At 36.3% G+C, this 22,419-nt stretch overlaps 1 protein-coding gene across 2 annotated transcripts; it reads right to left on the bottom strand.

Moving 5' to 3' along the window:
* Nucleotides 1-7,818: 7,818 nt before the first annotated feature.
* Nucleotides 7,819-22,220, bottom strand: LOC100712574 (solute carrier family 12 member 3). Of its 2 annotated transcripts, none has more exons than XM_003454782.5 (27): nucleotides 20,464-22,220; nucleotides 20,051-20,207; nucleotides 18,155-18,286; nucleotides 17,952-18,027; nucleotides 17,302-17,397; nucleotides 16,939-17,078; nucleotides 16,683-16,793; nucleotides 16,466-16,577; nucleotides 16,207-16,337; nucleotides 16,038-16,122; nucleotides 15,639-15,796; nucleotides 15,338-15,445; nucleotides 14,767-14,890; nucleotides 14,507-14,608; nucleotides 13,720-13,875; nucleotides 13,481-13,580; nucleotides 13,103-13,214; nucleotides 12,828-12,962; nucleotides 12,571-12,677; nucleotides 12,277-12,359; nucleotides 12,105-12,173; nucleotides 11,545-11,649; nucleotides 11,227-11,338; nucleotides 10,814-10,900; nucleotides 10,588-10,723; nucleotides 10,306-10,373; nucleotides 7,819-10,047 (listed from the first exon to the last, which is right to left on the bottom strand). In XM_003454782.5, the coding sequence occupies exons 1-27, from the start codon at nucleotides 20,643-20,645 to the stop codon at nucleotides 9,909-9,911; spliced, it is 3,123 nt and encodes a 1,040-aa protein (XP_003454830.1). In that variant the 5' UTR covers nucleotides 20,646-22,220; the 3' UTR covers nucleotides 7,819-9,908. The 2 variants fall into 2 exon arrangements, with proteins under 2 accessions (XP_003454830.1, XP_025761426.1); XM_025905641.1 differs by having other exon boundaries at nucleotides 16,939-16,961.
* Between the last annotated feature and the right edge of the window lie 199 nt (nucleotides 22,221-22,419).

The raw sequence follows: 22,419 nt of genomic DNA, 5'->3' as shown, positions 1-22,419 counted from the left end.
AAGTTACAGGCAAACTTATGAAGCTAAACAATGAATTCAGCAGCATAATAAGAGTGCATAGTCCTATGTAGAAAGGTTCATATAAAGTATTTTTTTTAAATTCCGCATTTCATTACCCGCATTAGATCACAGACAACCTCAGCAAAGCCAACAGTATTGAGTGCACAAGGCATTGGACAAGGAGATGATTAATCCATTCACCACTCCAATTCAGGTCTCAGAGTGTGGGAGATCATGAAATATGTCCCACCTGATTATTAAATACATCCATTTTACACACACACACACACACACACACACACACACACACACACACACACACACACACACACACACACACACAGATATTCTTAGAGGTCCAACAGCAGTAGTATATTTTAAGATGTGAACTTAGTTTGCACAGGGACTGACCTGATACCACTTGTCCATTGGTGGCAATTGCAGAGATGGAGAGGGCAGTTACGGAGGTCATGACCACAGACATAAGTATAATAACATAGGTCAACACTAAATAAAAAAATCCAATATACTGGTGTACAGAGCCAAAACTACAAGAAAAAAGTTTTGTCCAAGAAATTATGAACCAGAAGGTTCATAAAGGCGTTTTTTTCTTTTGTTTTTTGTAATTGAAATTATTATTGAAAATGGCTAGATTCAAAACATTTTTGTTGTTGTTTTCAGTAAAATCCTCAATCCCAAGATGAAGAACTGACAGATCTATAAAGCATCATCTTGGGATTGAAATGTAGCTAATCTTTATAGAATGTTTTATTCAACCCCAAATTACTTTTTATCATTTGACGTCACTATGTTTTCCTGAAATTTAGCATTTTAGCACTTTTTGAAAAATATTACCCCAATACAATAACCTAATTCCATCATATATAAAACTGGGGAGTTTTTCCAGCAACCGAAATCAGGACTGATACGGGATAAGCAAATGTCTAAATTGATGTCTTACCAATGCCTGCCTGAGAGGTAATCCATCTCAGGTAGAGAAACAGGATGACTCCCCAAATATTCAACATGCACAAACCTGTGGCCACTGAACACAATGCTTCTTCTTTACAAATGCATGCTTTTCATTTGCATATTGTGGACTCAAATACATTAAAGCTTTGCTCAACATGACTCCAACAACCCAGCCAAATCTAGCAGACGCTTTCTCCTGAGGACCTCAAGAATCTTCATTTTCACCATCTGTAACTGGCATGTTAGAAACTTCTTGGTCTGTGGTGGTATTTCCTACCTCCATTCCCTAAAAATAATAAAGAAACTGATTTAATTTTAATGTTTCTTAGTATAAATATTGTATAGTTGTATTCTATGTATGTATTGAATAAATATTAGGCTTAAACTTTATATTGAATTAAATATAATAACATTTCAGGCTGAATGTCTATTAAGGGGATTCATAAAGGCTTCAACCCAAAGAATAACTATCGATTCCAGAGGTCTACTCCTTTCCTGCTGGTTGGGCAGTGTACTGGTATAATGCTCCATCTGTGGCAGGAGGCCGATGGTACTATAGAACGAAGATCTCCGCAGGTCAAGTTTGGAGTCCCTCTGATCTGATGCGCTATTGGACAAGAGTTTATGCAAAGAAATATAAATGTTATAATGCTCACTAAGCTCAAAAGCTGGCTCAGCATTAGAGCTTGACCTTCATTTTTAGAGCCCAAGGTCAAAGTTGGCCTTGGAAAAAAATGTCAAGAAACCATGTCGAGTAACATGTCATATGAAAGGGCATGGAGAGATACTATATCCTGCAATGTCACATTGACACCCTAAGAGGCTGAGGTAATCATATTGTAATAAAAAAAAAGACAGTTTGGTGTTGGCATGTTGTAATAAAAAGATCATAAAACATCAACATTTTAGTATAACGCTTGCCTGCCACACTTTTCTTTTTGATTATTTACTTTGTTCTTAGGCATTTGATAGCATGATCAGGCATTTAACACCTAACTGAGACAAAAAAACCAGCCTGATTTTATACATAGGTAGTTACAATAGCAGGTTTACAACCCTTGAACCTTCACCTGAGACATTTTGTTGTCTGCTGCTGGCATCAAAATGGTGTGAAGACTACCTGGGGCACACTTCTTAATTGATCGAGAAACGGACTTGACGGACATTGCCTGGGGTACCAGGCGTGTCGAACTCCAGGCCTCGAGGGCCGGTGTCCTTCAGGTTTTAGATATCACCGTTTTTCAACATAAGTGAATCAAATGATTAGTTCATTACCAGGCTTCTGGAGAACTTCAAGACATGTTGAGAAGGTAATGTAGCCATTTAAATCAGCTGGTATGGATCAAGGACACATCTAAAACCTGCAGGACACCGGCCCTCAAGGCCTGGAGTTTGACACCTGTGGGTTAACTCATTATTCCTGGATATGAACTGCCCCATTGATAGTTTGATTAATTCCTGTGGAATGTTACAGAGGAAAAGAAGAGTGAGAAAATTTAAATTACTTTCCAAAATAACTGTCTAATTTTGCCTAGACACTGTGAGAGTGCATTAATAGCAAACAACATAATTCATCTCATCATTCTATACACCTCTTTTGGCATTTATACAATAACCTATGTATGTATTCCACAGATACAGGGAAACACTGCTATTTATTTGTCCTGTATCACTCTACTCTTAGCTTTGTTTTCAGTTCAAAGTAAAAAAGCGAAAGCAACACACTGAGAGGAACTTCAGAGGTAATAATTCTCTCTGGGTTTCATTTCAGTCACTAAACTATATTTAAAATAAAGATTTAAATAAACATTAGTATATTTTTATTTCACGATAAACAAGTTGACTGTCTTTTGTTTCATTTTTTTTTTTAATTTCATTATAATTTCTCTCTACTTTAACCTCCAATACTTTGTTTGTTTTGCATAACTGATTTCTGGTAGCTGTCTTCTGGGAAAATAAATCTGCCTTGAACAACACAGGAAGTGGGAAGCATATTTCACACAGCAGCACAGTTTGGAGAAAACAGAAGAATAAGTGGGTACAAAATAAGCCACCATAGCTGAGCAGGGTTTTAGCAAAGGTTGAAGTAACAGTTGTTTAGCAGAACTTTTCTTAGAAGTATCGAGTTAAAATATCTTTGTTGTTAGTAGCAAAAGCAATAAAACAAATAAGTATTACATAATTTTTTTTCTCGTTTTCTAACATTCACATAAAATATGAACACAGATTACTTAAGATGATGGTAAATAACTTTGTATACACTCTGTTTTAAGATGACTGACTCAGCAATTTTTCAGAATTGTTGACAGTTCATATGCTATTAGTGTTTTCAGCATCAGTAATATACAGGAAGAAAGTCTTTTTTAATAATGACCACACCAAAGGTTTGTCTTCAGTTTTAGTCTGTTCTATTGTGCACCAGTGTTTCAACATAAATTTTATTTACAAGCACATGAAATGACTGGAAATAAGAGAACATTTGGTTTTGTTTAAATACATGGTACCTGGAAAAGTGTTTTGTGTTGTGTGTACAGTATTTTGATATGGGCGACATGGGCGGTTGCCCAGGGCAGCATCATGGTGGGGGCGGCATCACGGGCATCGGCAAAAAATGCTGCCCCGACATCATGCCAGCGCATTTTGGGGATGGCATAGGCACCCATCGGTTATGTTGTGTCGATCCTCAGGTTGGAGGATGGGTGTTCATACTGAAGTGCAGATTTAAAACCATGGACAAGGAAGATGGACGAGAAAACTTTGAAGCCATCCGGCGCACAGTTTAGAAAAAACAGAAAAGAAGAGGAGGAGAAATCAGCAAAAGATACAGGTAAGCAGATGTGTCTTTGGATAATGGCAGGTCATCCTGAAACAATCAGAATCAGAATCAGAATACTTTATTCATTCCTAAGGAAATTATGTGGGTTACAGTTGCTCCAAAAAGAAATAGTAAAAATAGTAACAGTAACAGACTAAACTCCAAACAATACTTTATGTTACAGATTTTACACATTTAAAAAATAGCACTAATATAAACAGATCACTCAATTATAAATATCAAGGATTAACAGAGGTGATTATAAATAAATATCAAGAAAATTGACAAGAATATCACAGAGTAGAAGACAGTGCGTGTAAAAAGTATGTAACTATTGCAGTGTTTACAGTGTGTTAGATGGAGGAGTTGTACAGGGAGATGGCCACAGGCAGGAATGATTTCCTGTGTCGTTCAGTGGTGCTTTTTGCTAATCTCAGTCTCTCACTGAAGGTGCTCCTGTGACTAGCCAGTACGTCATGGAGTGGGTGGGAGGTATTATCCATCAGGTCAGAAGTTACTGTTGGTCCCATGTCCTAGGTTCAAAACACGTGGCGATCGGATTTTTCAGGCACTGGCACCAAAGCTGTGGAACTCTCTTCCGTTGTCTTTATGCTGTCTAGACTCCATTGACTCTTTTAAAAAGCAGCTGAAGACATTTCTTTACCAACAAGCTTGTTGTTGTGTTTTATATTATTATTTATACTTATGGTTTTATTGTGAAGCACTTGAAAAGTGTTATATAAATAAATTGTATTTACTTATTTACTTACTGACTAAAATTCTTTATCCATCAATGTTTGTAGGAGAGAGGTCGAACGCAGTGTCTGTATCTTCTTGTCTTTAGGTATATGTAATAAATAATCATACGACTTTTTCTTGGATATGTTGTTTTAAAATCCAGTTAACTTCCAATCCAGTCAGAGTAATCAAGATTCAATTCTGACTGACTTTTTTAAGCTAGAGCGTTTTTGCAGTGAATTCTACATGGTGCAAGTGTTGAGCTATAAAAAAAACCCCTGTGATGCTTTCTTCTACATTCTTACAAGGTCATTGCGTCTATTACATACACATTTTATATAATTTCTAGTATCATATTCCCTGAATAGTTCATTAATTTGTGACAGTCAAAAAGAGGAGAAATGGAATGCTAGTTATGTCAAAAATAAATAAATACATAATGTGAGTGAGGGTTTGTTCCACTCACAGGTTAGAAATTGTTTTGCTAATTCAAAAAGAATGTTTTGAATGAAAACTTGTCATTTCTCAATGACACATGCTGACCCAACACAAACTGTTATACGGTCAAATGTTTGACTTTTTAACCTCTTCTGACTTCTGTTTTCACGCTGGATGGTGTTAGAAGCAGGAGGGGTATTTCTGGGTATGGCTCTACAAAGGGTTGTGGGAGTTTATACTTAGAAAGTTGTTTACCTCTGACGTTTTCATTTTGGCTTAGCTCTAGGGCTGGTCCATCCGCAGCTTGCTGCAGAGAGTTATATTCTATCCCAGTTCCAATAGATCTCTGCTGGGGAGAAGTCCAAGGATACTGCCTTTCCCCCACAGGGTAAGGAACTAAGAAGGTGTGTAGAGAATTAGGTAATATTGTTCACTTTATTTATGGTTGTTATTAATTCTCTTTTATGTTACTGTCCTCCTTTTTACCTATCTAACTTAAGTCTTGTATTATGGTTCACTCACAGGATTTTCAGCAGTTAATTATTTGAATAAACCAAGGGGGAGAAAATACTGGCTACCTAGTGTGCTGTTAACATCCCCCCATTGCTCATTATTATCTATAGTGCAGCACTCGTTAAAGCTTGTAATGTGAATTATTTTGATTCGGCACCATCTGCTGCTAAATTTCTGAATGACTTCTGATAGAGCTAGCAGTTTTTCTACAGCACAATGATAAAGGGATAATACACTGCTATTATCATATTATTACTGTAATAATGTAGGAATTAAGCACTAACAATCATGTTAAACCTGCTAAACCTGAGAGACTTGCTTAGTGTTATTATTTGCATCTATCTATCTAGATTCTAGATCAGGAGTGCAGGCCACATACAGCCCACTTTGATCTTAAGCGGCGAGTAAAACTCAATTTTCCATTAGTGTAAAGAAGTCACATATTTAACTGTTTTTCTACGTGTTAAAGAAAAAGCTGCTGTGACAGAGAAAGAAATCTGTCTGCAGGACTCTTTGGAATCAAATTGTGATAAATAAATTACAAAACAACTTCTAGTAAATCTTTTTCCAGACTGTCCAGTTTAAAAAAAACAAAAAGATTTCTAGTAGGAAGTGAAAAACATAAACTTTTCTGTTTTGCACAAAGTTACAGAGGTTTTATTAGAGACATAGCTAAGTGTTTTGCAATTTGGCGTAATTACTCAGTACCAAAAATTCTACTGAAAAGCAGAAATTAATAGGCAAGCAAATAAGGCAGAAAATAGATATTTTTGTTGGGAAACTAGTCTGGAAGCATAATGAGAGAGAGAGCTGTGAAGGAAGTTGGATTTTATCGTGGTGGAAGCAAGACAGGCAGTATGTGGGCAGTCATTACAATGTTTTTTCAACTGTGAAGTGTAGTGTAGTTGCCTTCTTTTGCTGTTGGTTCAGTGAATTTTGGTTGAAGAGTGACAAAATCTGGAGTTCCAGAATCTGTGAGATGGTGGTCACTGAAATGGTTTTATGAGCTTTTAGCAGAGATTCTGAAGTTTCTGTGGATACCACCATGTCAATATTTAAATAACAGATCTGGCATAACATCACTCTCGTCCCTGGTACATTGAGGTTTAAACAAAAAAAAATAGTTTACAGTCAGCGTGCACATTTCAGCAGCATACAGTAAACTCATTTTAATTAAATCATGCACAAGCTCTTGTTGGCCACATAAAATGACTTGAGTTTGACATGTGTTTTAAATAGATGCATAGAAAGATTTAGATTTTTTTCTGAGAAAAAACCCCTATAAAGCTACCATAATTACTTTAATTTCACAAGCTCATTTAGTAACTGTTTTACATTGGTATCGATGATATAAACAAAAATAAAATATAATTACCTACAAGTTCAATAAATATGCTATAGCATTTTTGGGGAGCAATCACAAATCAATGTTTTTACACCTGTAATTGTCAGCGTCAATTTAAAACTTCATGTAAATATCTGCTGACTTTATACTTAGGCACTAATTCTGGGAGAAACCCATGCGGCACAGTTATTGGACAAAATACAAATTCCAGGTGAAAGGGGACCAGCTGAGTTATATTCAAATCTGGGGACCTTTTTATGGCAATGATGCCAAACAGTGCACCGTTGTGCCAACTTTATTGCCTTAGTTTAAAAAAAATCTATTTACAAATTGTTTGTTCATTGAATTTAACTAAGGCTACAACAAAATAGTATTATTTATGTATTATATACCTTCTAAATATAGATATATTAACATATTGATGTTATTATAAAATGTGAAAAAACAAAAACTGAAATTTTGATCCATAAATTAACCAGTAATTTAAGCTGTTAATAATGTTCTGCCATTTAGTTAATTAGTTAACAATGTCAGGTGCACATCATAAATAGCCTTAGCACTTTGTTTAAAGAAGGTGACCTCAGCAAGAGGTCATGTTAGGATGTTGCCCCCACATGTTGCACATTTAATGGCTGGTGTTGCTGTTTGTCTTCAGTTTTTCAAGTGAGATGGAAACTGATGTTGGCTCACTGCATCATTTGAAATGTTTAGCTACCATTAGCATAATACAGTGAGTCATCCCGTATTTAATGTGCCAGAAAAAAAAAGACTCGGTACATCCCAGTATTTGAAATGCAGCATGCCAAAATACCAGGAATTTCTTCTGTATCAGTTGCATTTTGCAGCCAGCACCCACATTTTTCTACACAGGATTGTGATAAATGTACTGTTTAATTAAGATTTCTTCACATCATGATGAGTGAGCTCTTGGGAACCAAAGCAAACTATAAGATTTAGCATAAATATTACGTATTGGTCCACTGTAAGAAGGAAAACACATGGATCTTTCAGTATACAAGACACCTTTGAACATGCACCTACACAAAGGGTGGGGATATTGTTTTAATTTATGGTTAAACTTCAAAGAAAAAAATGGTTAATTCGCAATAAAACTTTAAGCATTAAGTTATTTTTTTCTGGTTCAAAGTGTTACATTTAAATCTGCTTTAGAAATTCCCAGTACCTTCTACAGAGCATAGGTGTTCAATTACAGACTGTTGCATAGCTCAAACTTTTGCTGTAAGAACCAATAATCTCATGATTCAGATGAAGCAGACATATATATCATAGATAAGCATATGTCAAAGGAAAAAAAATAATTTTAAAATATTTTAAAATATATTCCTATTGTTATTTATCAAACAATGTATATTCCAGACTTTATTTTATTTTTTAATTAATCAAAATTTGTTTTAAACTACATTACAGCTATCAGGGAGATCAATCCCCCTGATCAAAGAGGCTGAAAACTCCTCAGTTATCGCTGTATTTAACAGTATCAGTGGTCTGATCCAAGTTATCACTCTGTAACTTATTGTTATTAAAAATCTGGCCATTATGTGAAGTCAAAGACACTCAATGTTGTCAATGAAGGACGCCTTTAAAAATCTTTAACACTATTAAAGCTGATAATGTGACTAAGTGACATTTAAATTATTATATAGTATTTCATACTAATAGCTTTGCTGCACTGGTCTTTTACAGTATGTCTACTTACAAGTTTTTTGCGTAATTTTAATCTATTTATAGTTAATCTGTTGTGATGCATTTCCATGTTATTGTAACCCGTCTGCAGATTAATCCAGACTTTAGTAATGTTGCTTAGTGCCAAAAATAATAACAAATGCCCCCAGTGTTTATTCCACATAATGTTGCACATTGCATATAGCTGTAAGGTGAGGTAGACTGAGTACTGATAGTAGTAATGTAAAAGGTTAACTGTACTTACTGCAGCTTATTTTTACTGTTACTCATATTCAGTATTACAATGGGTGTAAAATTGGAGAGTGACTTGCTTTTTGGGAAAATGTCAAGTAGCGATTTGAGGAACAGCAGATTTTATAACAGAATATTAATCTTTTACAGTATTATATTCCTGCTGTTGCTTGTCAGCATTTAAATAGTACAACTCAGAGGTTTTAAATTTTTACCTCTGGAAAATGTCAACAGAATAACTCATCTTAGAAGAGTTTATACATAATTTAGTATTCTACAAAACACATCACAGATTAAGCAAACAAATATAAATGTAAAAGATATTGACAAATATAGTGAATACAATGTAAAGTCTAAATGTATTACTAATTTCCATTTACTTACAATTATCACTTTCAAATCAACAATTTGTGTCTCAGTTTTCAAACATGGTTACATTATCGTGTGTTAACAACAAAGTTGGTGGTTATGTAGTACAAGTTTAACCATAAAGAACAAAAAGTTTCCCTACCCATCAGTGGTGGACTGTAAAAGAGTCCACTAAGTCTAATATTCTTCTCTGTTCAATTTACATTAGCACTGGATGCTACTTTCTCTTGTTACTCACTAAAATTGTCAGCAGTTGTTTTATACTTCATACTACATTTTTCACAAATGACTTAGTAACTAGCTTGCTAAAACAAGACAGTTTTGTTTCAAATATATGTCCAGTTAAACATTATCAAGATCTTGGATTCATTTCTTTGTTACCACAAGACCTTTAATTCACATTGATGTTCCAAGCCTTTGGGACTCTCCTGATGGGATGGACATCATTTTTCCAAAAGATGTCACCTTCTTTAGCAGTGTGATAAAAGTGGTGGCTTCCAAAATGTTCTTGCTTGGGTTGAGATACGGTGATATTCACTTGTATAAGGGGAGAGTACTTACAATGACCTTCTCAGAATCATTCATGTAACATGTGTCAATCTCAATTTTAAGATTTGTCTCCTTATTATTCACCAGATTTGTTAAACCCTAATTTGGCAAATATTGTACTCTCTCTGTCTTGTTTTTTTTTTTTTAATTATTGTTCACTTCTAAGTCTCGAATTTTTTAGTTTTGTGACTCATAAAAATAGTCCTCCATGACTGACTCACAATGAAATACAATTTACTGGCAGTAGAAAGTAAGGACATTTTGCTGGTTTCCTCGTATGAGCACTGCAGGGCAATGAAGGCCACAGGTGAGAGTATCCAGCCAGGCCATGTAAAGAGCACTGGGGCAGTCACTGTGTGGCACAGGAAGACTCCTACGTGGGGAAGAAAAAAAATCATTAAATAACAATTACATAAGCAGGAACAGTAAAACAAGAACAAAGTCTGCTACAAGATGGGTAGCAGGATAGTAATAGATTTAAATTTTCAGTGCAGTATTAGTTAAATCCCAACTCATGATGATTTTAGTAAACTGTGTAGATATAAATATGGGGACTATGAGGGGAAATGGGAGATCCTAACTAACTTTGATTTCCATTAAATATGAATTGCGATATAAACCGTGTACTCACACAAGCACAAGGGCAGTATGTTGTGAATTCCTGCGGATGATTTCATTCAGCCTTACTTTTCTCTCAGACTGTAAATAAAGGAAATACAAGTGAGAAACTGACTTAGTGTCACATAATGTGGGGATATTACACAATCATAAGGCATAGATACATTTAAAATGTTTTGCTCTGCACCTTTTGGAAGTCAGTGATACACTCTCTCTCTCTCTCTCTCTCTCTCTCTCTCTCTCTCTCTCTCTCTCTCACACACACACACACACACACACACACACACACACACACCTTTTGTTTGAAGGCCTCAAACTCTTTATCAGATATTTTCCATGGTTCCCTCTGTCTTAGCTCCTGAACTGTGACGCCTTCCTGCTGTTCATCATGCAGCCTGAAGGGGGCGACACTGTCCACAAACCTAGTCATGCTGCAAAGCAAAACACAACTGCTATGAAGGAAAAAACACATTCACACAGGTGTGCCTTGTGGTGGATATTGCAACTTTTTTCCGACATACTTCTTGGCTTGAGGGCGCTTCTCACTGTCTGTCATGACAATAACGTCACTGAAATGTAGACGAAACCGCTTCAGCAGAGCAATCATTCTGAAACATACAAAAGTCCACAAGTTCTCATTACCTTCCAGAAATCATAAAGCACCTTTTCCTAGTATGTCCAGAAACACCAAAGGGTCTGAAAGAATTACATCCAAACATAGACATATCAAACTGCATGAAAACCTACATTAAATTTTTTGAAAAAACAATAAATAAATAAATAATTCCAAATTTGTTGTCTGTTGTAAAATCTTCAAACTGAACATTTTCAGTTCATAGAGGAAAAGAGTAATTCTGAATTCATCTTGATAACCACAAATTTTGCCAGTGCAAAAGCCAACACTTTCCCCCCAGGTGAAACAGAGTAAACCTACTCATTGCGGCCTTCGTCCATGTTTTGTTCATCTCCGACGATGAAAACCCTGATCTTGCAGTTACGCCAATGCTTTCTCCTGGTGATCAGGTAAGGTACCAGTAAAGTCAGTCCTGAAAATAGAAGAAGAGCATGACAGCAGCTAAGAAAACCAGGCCAACTCAAATGTATTTATTTTTTGTTTATTTATTAGGAAGAATAAACTGAAGAGTCTCCTCTGACTTTTTTTTTCGTTGCTTGTTTGTTTATTTATTGCTACGCTGCCGGGCAGGACAGGACAGGGAGAAAAAAAGAAAGAAAAGCACTTCTGTGGGCTCACCTCCATCATCTGCTATCCAGTAGACATCGATAGACTTTTTCCCCTGGGTGTTCTGAAACACTGTTTTGATTTGATCACTGTTGCTGTTATCGGACACGTCATCAGCTGCAAACACAAGAGGAAGCGTGTGTTATGTGTGGGCAGTGATTACTGACTTAATAATTAGAACGTTATAATAAGGTGTGCCAGTGCAATAATGATTTCTTGTTCACTGTCCTCATCCTCTCATATATTATCCCAAGCACCATTGCAGTGCATATTAATTTAGGAAGGCAACAATCCATTAGAGGCACTTTTGTCAAATTAAATCAATTTAAAACTTTAATCTTGAACTTTAAGAAATGTAACCATAAATAGACCACTCACTTTATTAGGGTCAGTTTTGAAATTACAGAGTGGAAATCTTATTTAAATCCGATATCCTTTTCAGTTCTAAGAAAAATCTCTTCCCGTACTTTAGTTGCAATCACAGTAGTTATGATTTACAGATTCTGACTTGAAATTTAACGTGACTTGGTACAGTAATCTAATATGTATCTATGCACACAAGTAGCTCTTACCTGATTCCCTGTCTGGAGACTGATGGTCATAACTTTCAGCAGATTCATCAAGCTCAAAGCCCTGGTTTACTAAAAAAAAGAAAAGAAAAATATGTTGTCAACCACTGCCACAAATGTATCATGTTGCTGTTAAGCACTTAGAGAATGTTCTACTCATTTATACTCATCAGACCTTCACAATCAAACTGGTCAGAGATGTCCAGCCCGTCCATCATCCTCAAGATACACAAACAGAAGTTGGCGTCAAATGTATCACTGAAGAAAAGCAAGAGAAGATGAGTAAGTTGAGAAGACTTTGTTCTATTGCAACTATTCTTTAGGCTATTTTATAAATACTATATTTTACACTGCCTTGTAAAGACAGTAAAAATACCCACATAATAAAAAATAAATAAAATAGCAATACTAATGAAAAATCCACAAGAAAATACATGATTTTTTCATATCTATTAAAGGACCATCTTACTATATGGTGTTAATGTAATCTTCAATGCTTTCAGGAGAACTTTCCCTCCAGTTTGACTTGAAGCCAAGGACCAGAGTGTTGGGCTTCAGCTTGCCAAGACCAGAGGCCTTTGAACAAAAAGCATAAAAGCCATCCTACAGGTAAATATACAAACTAGTTCTAATGGTAGAGACATGCTAATAGTAATATTAATAATTTGTTGGTAACTTTCAGGGGATTTAAAGTCACATTACACCACAACAATATTAACTAGATACCTGCATTAAGTATCGAGCTCCAACTCTGAGGCTCTCAGCTGTAAATGGAGTATAAAACGAACGCACTTTCCTCTTGTTCATCCATTTAACTAGCTGATCTGTAGCATCTTGTGGTCGTGTCTGCCTCTCAGGCTCCTGGAAAAGGAACTCAGGAACTCACACATCCAATTACAACAAAGGATAACTCTAAAAAGGGTTTGGTGTGGCTATTTTACTACAAGAATGCTAATAATTTATTTTGTTTTCTTGTAGAAAAAGCTGAGTGGATGTCTCACCATGATAATATCGCCACAGATCATAAGACTTATATGTTTTGTGAATGAGCCAACAAAATCCACCAGTGCAGGTCGCTGGTTTGGAGGTCCAGTGAGGACTAGACACTGTGGTCTGAAAAAAAGACATTAGGGATTAAACAGGAAGCTCCCTGCCTACTGTATGTATATGTATGTACGTATGTATGTATGTATGTATACATATATATATATATATATATATATATATATATGGATGAAATCCAGTAAATATAAATTCTAAACTAAAATCTATTAATACTATTAGAAAAGAGCACTAACAAGTACACTTATAGACTTTAGCACTCGTGCATGTTTCATGAAAAGTTTTGACTTGTTAAACTGAAATTTTAGATCACTCACCTAAAATTCTTGACGTGATCCTCCACACCAGTAAGTGAGACAGAGTATGACAAAGCCATGTTGTATGTGCCTGCTTGGACTGACGAACCCCAATTTACCTCTGTTGATTTCAAAAGACACTTACATGAGAAATGCACTTTGATGCATTCTATTCTATTTATGAATCTGAGGCATGTTATTCTAATCAAAGTACTGCTCAGTTCCAACTTACGCTCAAAAACTTATGGTTTTTGACTCACTTGGTTTATTGTAGTTGATGTATCCAAACAAGAAGAAGATTATACAGAAGGTGATTAGAGCAGCCCACCAGGTAAACAGGAACATCAGAACTACAGATATCACTGCTCCAAACAGAGCCGTCCATTTACTGTAGTAGTGAAATGAGGGCCTCCAACCTACAGGAGGAGTCGGTGAGAAAAGGATTATGAAGTGGCACAGGGCAGACTTTGTAATGCTACATGGCCAGAACTCTGATCCCAATGTCCACCCATTATGGCCTACATTTACATTATGTATGATTTCTTGTGTTTGTTTTTTAGGCATTACCAGCAACCTGCTGTTTAATGTTATAGAGCTTTGAATTGTACGTAGTTGATTTTGTCAAAATAGAAACACATTGACTCTCTTTCCAAAATTTTAACTAGAGAACTGTCATGCACTTAATCTCACAGCGGGTTAGACCTATGTGGACCTCTGTGTACAGAGATTTCTCCAATCTAACTTGGTATGATAAATACAATTTTTGGGGAGGGTTTTTTGGTTTTTCTTCCGACCTCATAATGGGGGTCTGTTTAATGTTGGGGCCAAGCAGGAATAAACTGGTGAGTGGTGGTTGTGTATGTGGGCATTTGTGCGCATGCTAAACTGTGGAAAAATCTGGCTGTCACATGCTTTTATAGAGTAGCAAACTCTCTTATTAGTGTGACTGAACAAAATGTACTAAACCTTAGAAATGACCGAAATGAATGGTTTAATGTGAATGTGTTTAATATTGAGTATAGATTAATTACTGAATATGTTACTCACCTGGGGAGTTGGTGATTGAAGCATGAAAGCAGCTAAAGTTTATAAGGCTGTAGGAACATAGGAAGAAGTTGGAGATCAGAGCGGCAATGGTGTTCAGCTCCGCTGTAATGACACAGATGAGAGAGTATTTAAAACCACACTACAAATTTAGAGCTGACAAGACATTTTATTTAGGAATCACAACATTAGTAAGAGGTGAAAATGTGTTAGTTATTTTAAGTAACAATAGGCCACGTGTTAGCCATGTTGATCACACCCACCAATGAGAATGAAGGCCACAGCAATGATATAGCATAGCACATAAGCCCGGAGCGGCTCATCATTTTTCCCATAACCCTTTGCAAAGAACCCAATGTATGGGTATAAGTTGTCTTTGCACAGACACTGATAGAGAGAACATAAAACATAAACAAAAAAGTGAGACTTTACTATATTTATACAAACTCTAATTAATCAAACATTTGAGCTATAAGATGATAGATGACTTTTTAACTGTCCTCCACATTTTTGCTCCTTTAAAATGTGAGCAATGATTTTAAAGCTACATGAGATCATGCTGTTTGCTTGTTCCGCTTTAGTTTACCTTATTAATCGTTTCCTTTATACTGCAAGTGACTTTAAAAATCATTAATTATAACTAAATCATTAGTAGATTCAAAATGTGCCCATTATTGTGTCAAAAAGAGAGCTTTTTTGTTTGTAAAGTCCAGGTAAACTGGTCTCTAATACAGCAATATTAGGTACATTGAAATTCTAATAATGGATTCATATTTTGTTCATCAATAAAAGTGCAAATGAATGCAATAGGAAAAAGGTTAATGGATTTCTCACCTGAAAGACTTTCGGGGCAGAGACAAGAAATCCAAGAGCAGAGGACAAGCTGGCTGCAAATACCCCAGCAGTGATCAGGTAGTAGAAACCAGAAACCTGGCCCAAGACCTGGTTTGAGTCATCATTAAGTATAAGACAAACCAGAATAAAGTTTTAAATACAATGAATATAGCAGGAATATTGACAAAGAGTTAAAGATTTCACCAAAAATGTGCTTTTCTTTGGTTTAGTATCTTTCTTCCCAATAACAAAAAGGAGAAAAAAAAAGAAAAAAAATGTGGCTAACTGAATGAACTAGTACCTTTAAATTATTGGCCAGACCATATTCGCAATTCTTCTGCTGTATACAATCTGTGAAGTTCCAGCCCATTTTACATCCAAGCCCCACACAACCATCAGTGAGATTTCCGGTCAGGATATCAGTCATATTTCCAGAAGCATCTCTCACTACACATGATGCTAGAGGAAAAGTACAGATTTTAATAAAATTTTCATGGATAACCATGAAAATGTATTTACTCCCAATCCTAAAGGCTGTATTGATCTCAGTTTGTGCTACTACCGGAAACCTGTTTCAGATAACAAGTCCCCAGCTGTATAACTGATAAAGTGCCAGGTTAAACACCTTCAGCCTCTGTCTTGTATTAATTAAATTATTTATACCTATTTAGATCAAATACGTATGTACTGGGTAACTTACCGACTGTGACAGAGATCATTAAATAGCTGATAGTAGTCCAAAAAATAGCCATGAGGGTGCCTTTGGGGATAGCAGTAGCAGGGTCCTGAGATAGGAAATACAAAACATTATGAAACGATGCATTCATATATTTCTTTTAAGGAGCATTTCTCTTTTATTTCCCTCATACTTTAAGGTCTCCAGAGATGTTGGCACCAGACAGGATGCCAATAGCAGAGGGAAAGAAAATGGCAAACATCTGGAAAAAGTTGGCTTCATTTCCTCTCCAGTTTGGTGTCAGGTTTTCTAAGAAGATCTCAGCTGGAAAACATGCCAGGTACAATATTAGGAAGTTATGAAAGAAGGAAAGAAAGATGGAAGAAACAAACAAATTAATTATTCGATGTGGTTTTTAAGACTATAGATTGTTGAGAGAAACCTAAACTTACTGCGGTATCCAAAGATACCCTGTGCCTGCTTTTCTATATTGGGAGGAATAAATGTGCCCACAAAGTAGTTGGATAATGAAACCAGAAGAACTAAGAAGAACAAAATCTGGGTCTAAGAGAAAAAGACAAACAAAGAAATCAAAAAGGAAGAGAAGTTGTTAAGAGACAAAACTTTGTCCAAGTACAGCAGTCAAGTTGAATATCAAAATGTGCTCACCTTAGACTCCCACTCCATTCCAGCCAATGAAATCAGCAGAAGAACCGTAACAGTGATCACGCCCACAATACGGACATCGTTGATTGAATCAACCATGACAACACCAAACTCCTACATCAATTAACAAAATTTAGGTTCTGTTGCATAGCATTTTAGTATGAAATATTATTTACATAATATATAATATGACATCTTCTATTACAAAAACCAATCTACCATCTATTTAATACCACAAAGCACTTTCAATACATTTCACCTGCATTAGATCACGGGCCACCTCTGCAAAACCAACAGTATTGAGTGCACAAGCCAAAGCATTGGCAAAGGAAAAAACCACCCCAATTGGTCCTCCAATTTCTGGGCCCAGAGTGCGGGAGATCATAAAATATGCCCCACCTGCAAATTATTTCAGACAAGAAGATTGTTAGAACATATCCTAAATACAATACTAGATCCTACATACATATTTGAAAAATAACAATTCTGAGCTCAGCTGCAGATTTCCATTCTTAAAAGGCCCAACCATTTTTTAAAGGTGTCCCAAGTATTCTCATATTTTCAGATTCATACTGTATATAAGGTTTATTTGTCTGATTTCCTACTTTGAACAGTGACTAACCTGAGATCACCCTCCCATTAGTGGCAATGGCAGAGATGGAGAGGGCAGTTACTGAGGTCACCATCACAGATATCAGGATAATAAGCCAGGTCAACACTAACATAAGAAGAATAAAGTTAGGACTCATTAAAATCACATTTACCTTACATGCAAATCCATATCTGAGTGTATATATTTTAGAATATGTACTTTAATACTCAGCGATATAATAGACCCTCTATGCTGCCTTTATGATTTAAAAATGACTTTACTTACATTTATTCATCCCAATGAATAAATGTAGTAACTGTGTGCTACAAAAACAAGCAGACTCACCCATAGTCAGCACTTTAAAAAACAGCTCACTTTTCAAACAAGGAAACTAGCATTTTTCCCAATCCCATATTTTCATTTCCTGGTGAAGTTACTATACTTGACTTCATTTGTCAATATTTAGATATCATTTTTTCCCCTTCTTTTCAAACTTTCACGTTTTCCTATGATAAAGCTCTACGAACAATGTGCTCATGTTGATATGATTAAGAAACTAACTAAATCAACATGACCCAGAGATAAGACTATATGAACAGGCGTGGGGAATTTTTACAAGAAAATAAAAGCAAAAGGAAAAGAACTGAACAAATGGAGGAGCGAATGAACTGATTACTCACAAATGCCTGCCTGAGAAGTGATCCAGGACAGGCGGAGGAACAGGATTACTCCCCAAATATTAAGCATACAACGAACCTGTGACCAAAATGAAAGTAATATGTTTTTAATTAACAGATCTTAGAGTGATCAAGATCAATGATTTCGTGTATTTTTAAACTTTCTTTAGGACCAGTGGATGCAAAGACCCAGAAGTTTTACTTACCATAACTCCAACAACCCAGCCAAATCTCGCAGGAGCTTTCTCCTCAGAACCTTGAGCCTCTTCACTTCCAGCATCTGTGGCCGAAATGTCACAAGCTCCTGGATCTTTGTTGGTGTTTCCTCCCTCCACTTCCTAAGAATAGTATAGAAAATAGTACATTGTGTATTGACCAGAAGTTGAGGGCAGAGGCCCTGGTATTCTGATTCCTATTAAGGCTGGCTCATGGGACATGGAACATCACCTCTTAAATGGGTAAAGAGTCTGAGGTAGTGTGTGAAGTTGAGAGATACTGGCTAGACATATTCAGACTCACCTCAATGTACATCTTGGGCTCTGGTGCCACTCTGGTGGAGTGGGGCTGAACTCTGTTCCTATCTGGAGTTGACTCAGTAATATACGGCAGGCAGGGGTAGGTACACCCTGGTGTGCTGCTTGTATGTTGGGGCTTTCCCCAGTGGACAGTGGGAGTTGTTTCTCCACAGCTCCTGGCTGTCATTTGTGCTTATGTGCTGAAGGACAGTCTCAGCATTCACTGGTGAAATGCTGAAGGGTGCCCCACCTGGGGACTCCACTGTTCTACTGGGAGGCTTGTATGCTTACATTGTTAATGACAGGGGGACCTGAAGTGCCATGATTGGGAAGAACAGATTGCCTGATCTGACTCCAAGTGATGTTCTGTTGCTGTTATTGTTAAGTCACCCATAAGGGTGTTCACACATGCACATGTCATTAGGACACCCTACGTTGCAGGGTTGATGATTGATTTTTTAATTGTATTACCACATCGCTTGTGATTATACGCTGAACAGTTCAGAAAGCCCAGTTTTTACTGAGCAGAATGTTGGATGGTGCCCCACCTCGGGGATCTATTGTTCCACTGGAATAATGAACACGATGTTAAAGCATAAAGATGTAGAAAACTGCGCATGACACCAGGGCACCCTTGGACTCAGGGTTGCCGACCCAGCAGGTCATCTGCTAATTGGAAAGGTTGATGTTCAATCCCTGGCTGCTCCAGCCTACAAGCCAAAGTATCCTTGGGCAAAATACTGAACCCCAAGTTCTATATGAATGTGTCTGAGTCTTAGATAGAAAGCACTTAAGCATAGAAAAAAGTGTTTGCTCTGTGGCATTTGAATGAGGCGTGTTGGTTCCATTTGACCATGTCCCTCACGGGATTCTCTGGGAAGTGCTTTGGGAGTATGGGGCATTTGGCCTGTTGCATTGCCAGCAATAACTCGGAGGGTTTGGGACATCCTCAGGGCTGTCCTTTATCATCAATTCTGAGCATAATTTTATTGGACAGATTTTCTAGGTGGAGTTATGAGGCAAAAGACATCTGCTTTGTTGGTCTCAGGATCTCGTCTCTACTTTTTGCAGACAATGTTTTGGTTGGGTAGTAGCGTGGCCTCCCTTGTGGTGCCCACCCATTCACAAAATTTTTATTGTACAGGTTTTTGGTCATTTACCTTTTGTTTGCAGGAGGCATGTGTGTTGGCTAATACCACTTCCACAGTCCCTGCAGCACTGGTAAACACTATAACAATTCTTTACTCACTTGCCTGAGAGGCAGGGCTTAGTCCAAAGCGTATGTTGAAAGTGTATGTCCAGTTTTGTTAAGGGTTTCGCTTATTTCTCATTAATAATCATCACAAAATAAATGAATACAATAAATGAATAAATAAATAAATAAGGTTTTGCATTAACAACTTTACCGTAAAATTACATCCCTTGCCTACTGTGTTTTTCAGACGTATGAGAATCATTTCACTGGTTGTAGAGGCCAAACTTTTCATTTCCTAGGGGGGTTAATTCCCCCAGGTGGTGTTACTTTCAATACGCGATTCTTAAAAGACAGCAGCAATGAGAAAATGCTCCCAGAAGTGGAAAACTCACATCGAATGCTTTGCGGAGAACCTCCAGGGAAGGTCTGCTCCTTGCCTGCTGGTGTGGCAGCGTGCTGGCATAGTGCTCCAGCTGTGGCAGCAGGTCTATGGTGCTATAGAAGGAAGATCTCCGCAGCTCTATTCTTGAGTCCCGCTGCTCTGATGTACTGTTAGAGGGAAAAACATGTGAACTGAGAAACTATAGCAAAGATTAGTAAATGCGGAAAACATATCTATGATGGTAGGCTTTAGTTCCTTTAATGGACATTAGATTCTAATAATTTCTTCCTTCCTTCCTTCCTGAAAATCTCTTTTTTTTTTATTATAATTTTGCAAGTTCCATTTTTTTTCAAATAGCAGAATGGAATGATGAGGAAATTAAGCTGAGGTGGAAAATAAAAGACACAAGTAGATAACACAAACCTTGAACCCTCCTCTGAGACAATGATGGCTGGAGGAATTTGGTGGCTAGCACCTTCTCTTCTGTTGTTGGTCTCAAAATGGTGTGAAGAGTACCTGGGAGGTCCTTCTTCACCAACTGAGAACTGGACATGGTCGTGAATACCTTGACCCACTACGGGACTTTTGGATATGAACTGCCCCATTAAAAGACCAATTAAATCCTTTGGAACAATATGGAGAGCAGTTAGAAGTGCTGATTCATATTTCTGTTTTCTATTTTTCAACAGACATTCAAAGTGGGAGTTTACAATTCATAATATACTTTTGTACCGAATATTATCAACATTTATATTTAAATCATATGATTTTACCTTTAGCTTTGTGTTCAATAAAGAAACTTGAAAAACTAAATTAACTTTTTCAGCTTAGCACTTTGTACCAATTGTCTTATTCTAGGCATATATGGCATGCAGGGTAGAATAAGGTATTAATTCTCTGTCGTTTTGGTACAAAAAGCAACAAATGCTATAGTCATTTTATTTATACCTGAACCAACATCTTAATGAAAATACTGAAAACTGAGAAATTAAAGTTATCTTATTGTGAATATAAAAAGCTTGTAAGAAAAATTCAGCAGGATTAGATGTAATTTTGTGCAGTGGGTGAGTACAGATAATGATTCACCCTTACAAAAGAAGCTCATTTGAGTAATTACTCTCATCATAGTTCAGTTATGAATGCAATATCATTGTGTGGTAATGTCTTATTTCTAAAGGACATAAACCTGGATAAGAAATAACCTTCACCAAAGCAGAATATTCTTAACTCGTGTTAGTATTTTATTATTATTACTGGAATTTATTTCCCATATAAATATATTCTCAAATGTGGTTGAAATACTATACTAGCTACAATATATTACAATGATGTACTGGTAAAAGTATCATGTAAATTACAGATTATATGCACAGAAATCATTTTGACTGATGGATTATGTGTCAAAGGAGGAAATAGTTGTTTTCAATGATGTTTAGTTTAGTATTAAAACTCACAAAAGAACATATTAGTATAAATATTACATGTTATAAAACCTTTAACATAATAACTTTTACATCTAAAAAAATGTAACTCCTTCATAGAAAATTTTAAACCAAAAGCAATACTTACAGTGCCTTTCCTTGCTTGTTGAATGAAGAGGGAAAATCAGCCTTTGTTCATTTCACAGTGAAATAATTGGAATTTATACTGTCAGTGAGGTAGGTGACATCCCCTCCCATTTACCTCATCCCCCTCCTTTCAGGCAAAAACTCACACACATACACTAATTTTCTTGCCTACACACACACACACACACACACACACACACGAACACACCATAAATGTTTATCTGAGTTGTGTTATCTGAAACACAAATAAGTTATTATATTGGGCTTTGGATAAAAATTAATAGATTGTTGTTATTATAATAATATTTTTTTCCAGTACTTCTCAATACCTTAACCTCTACTGTTATCCATTTTCAATATCAGGTTCTGGTACCTGTGCTCTTAGAAAACACTTGGTTACACAGCATAAGAAACCTGTGTTTCAGGCAGAAGCAGAGTGTGGAGTAACAGAAGAATAATGGGTTCTGCTGAAGCAACTAAAGATGAAAATATTTTTATAATGGAAATATGTGCAGTAGAATACTTTTTGAATGATCTTCTGGCTTTTATCTAATCAGAAGTAGAGAAAAAAGAAAGAATTTAAAAAAAGCAAAACATTAGGTAACAAATTACCCTACCAATTATATTTTTTCTAGGAAATACATTTTTTTATTTCCAATAAAAATCTTTATTTCCAAAAACAAAGAGCTAAAAACCTGATTTTAATTTTGTTTGCAAAAAAGTTATAAATAACTGTGTTATTTAAAATAATAACTGTAGAACTAACATAACAAAGTTAATAAGTTTCAAGATGAGTAACACAGCTGATCTG

This window comes from Oreochromis niloticus, linkage group LG3, assembly GCF_001858045.2.
Source record: "Oreochromis niloticus isolate F11D_XX linkage group LG3, O_niloticus_UMD_NMBU, whole genome shotgun sequence".
Classification (NCBI taxonomy): Eukaryota; Metazoa; Chordata; class Actinopteri; order Cichliformes; family Cichlidae; genus Oreochromis; species Oreochromis niloticus.
Note: the sequence above shows the minus strand (reverse complement) of the source record. Positions and strands in the feature narration are given on the sequence as shown.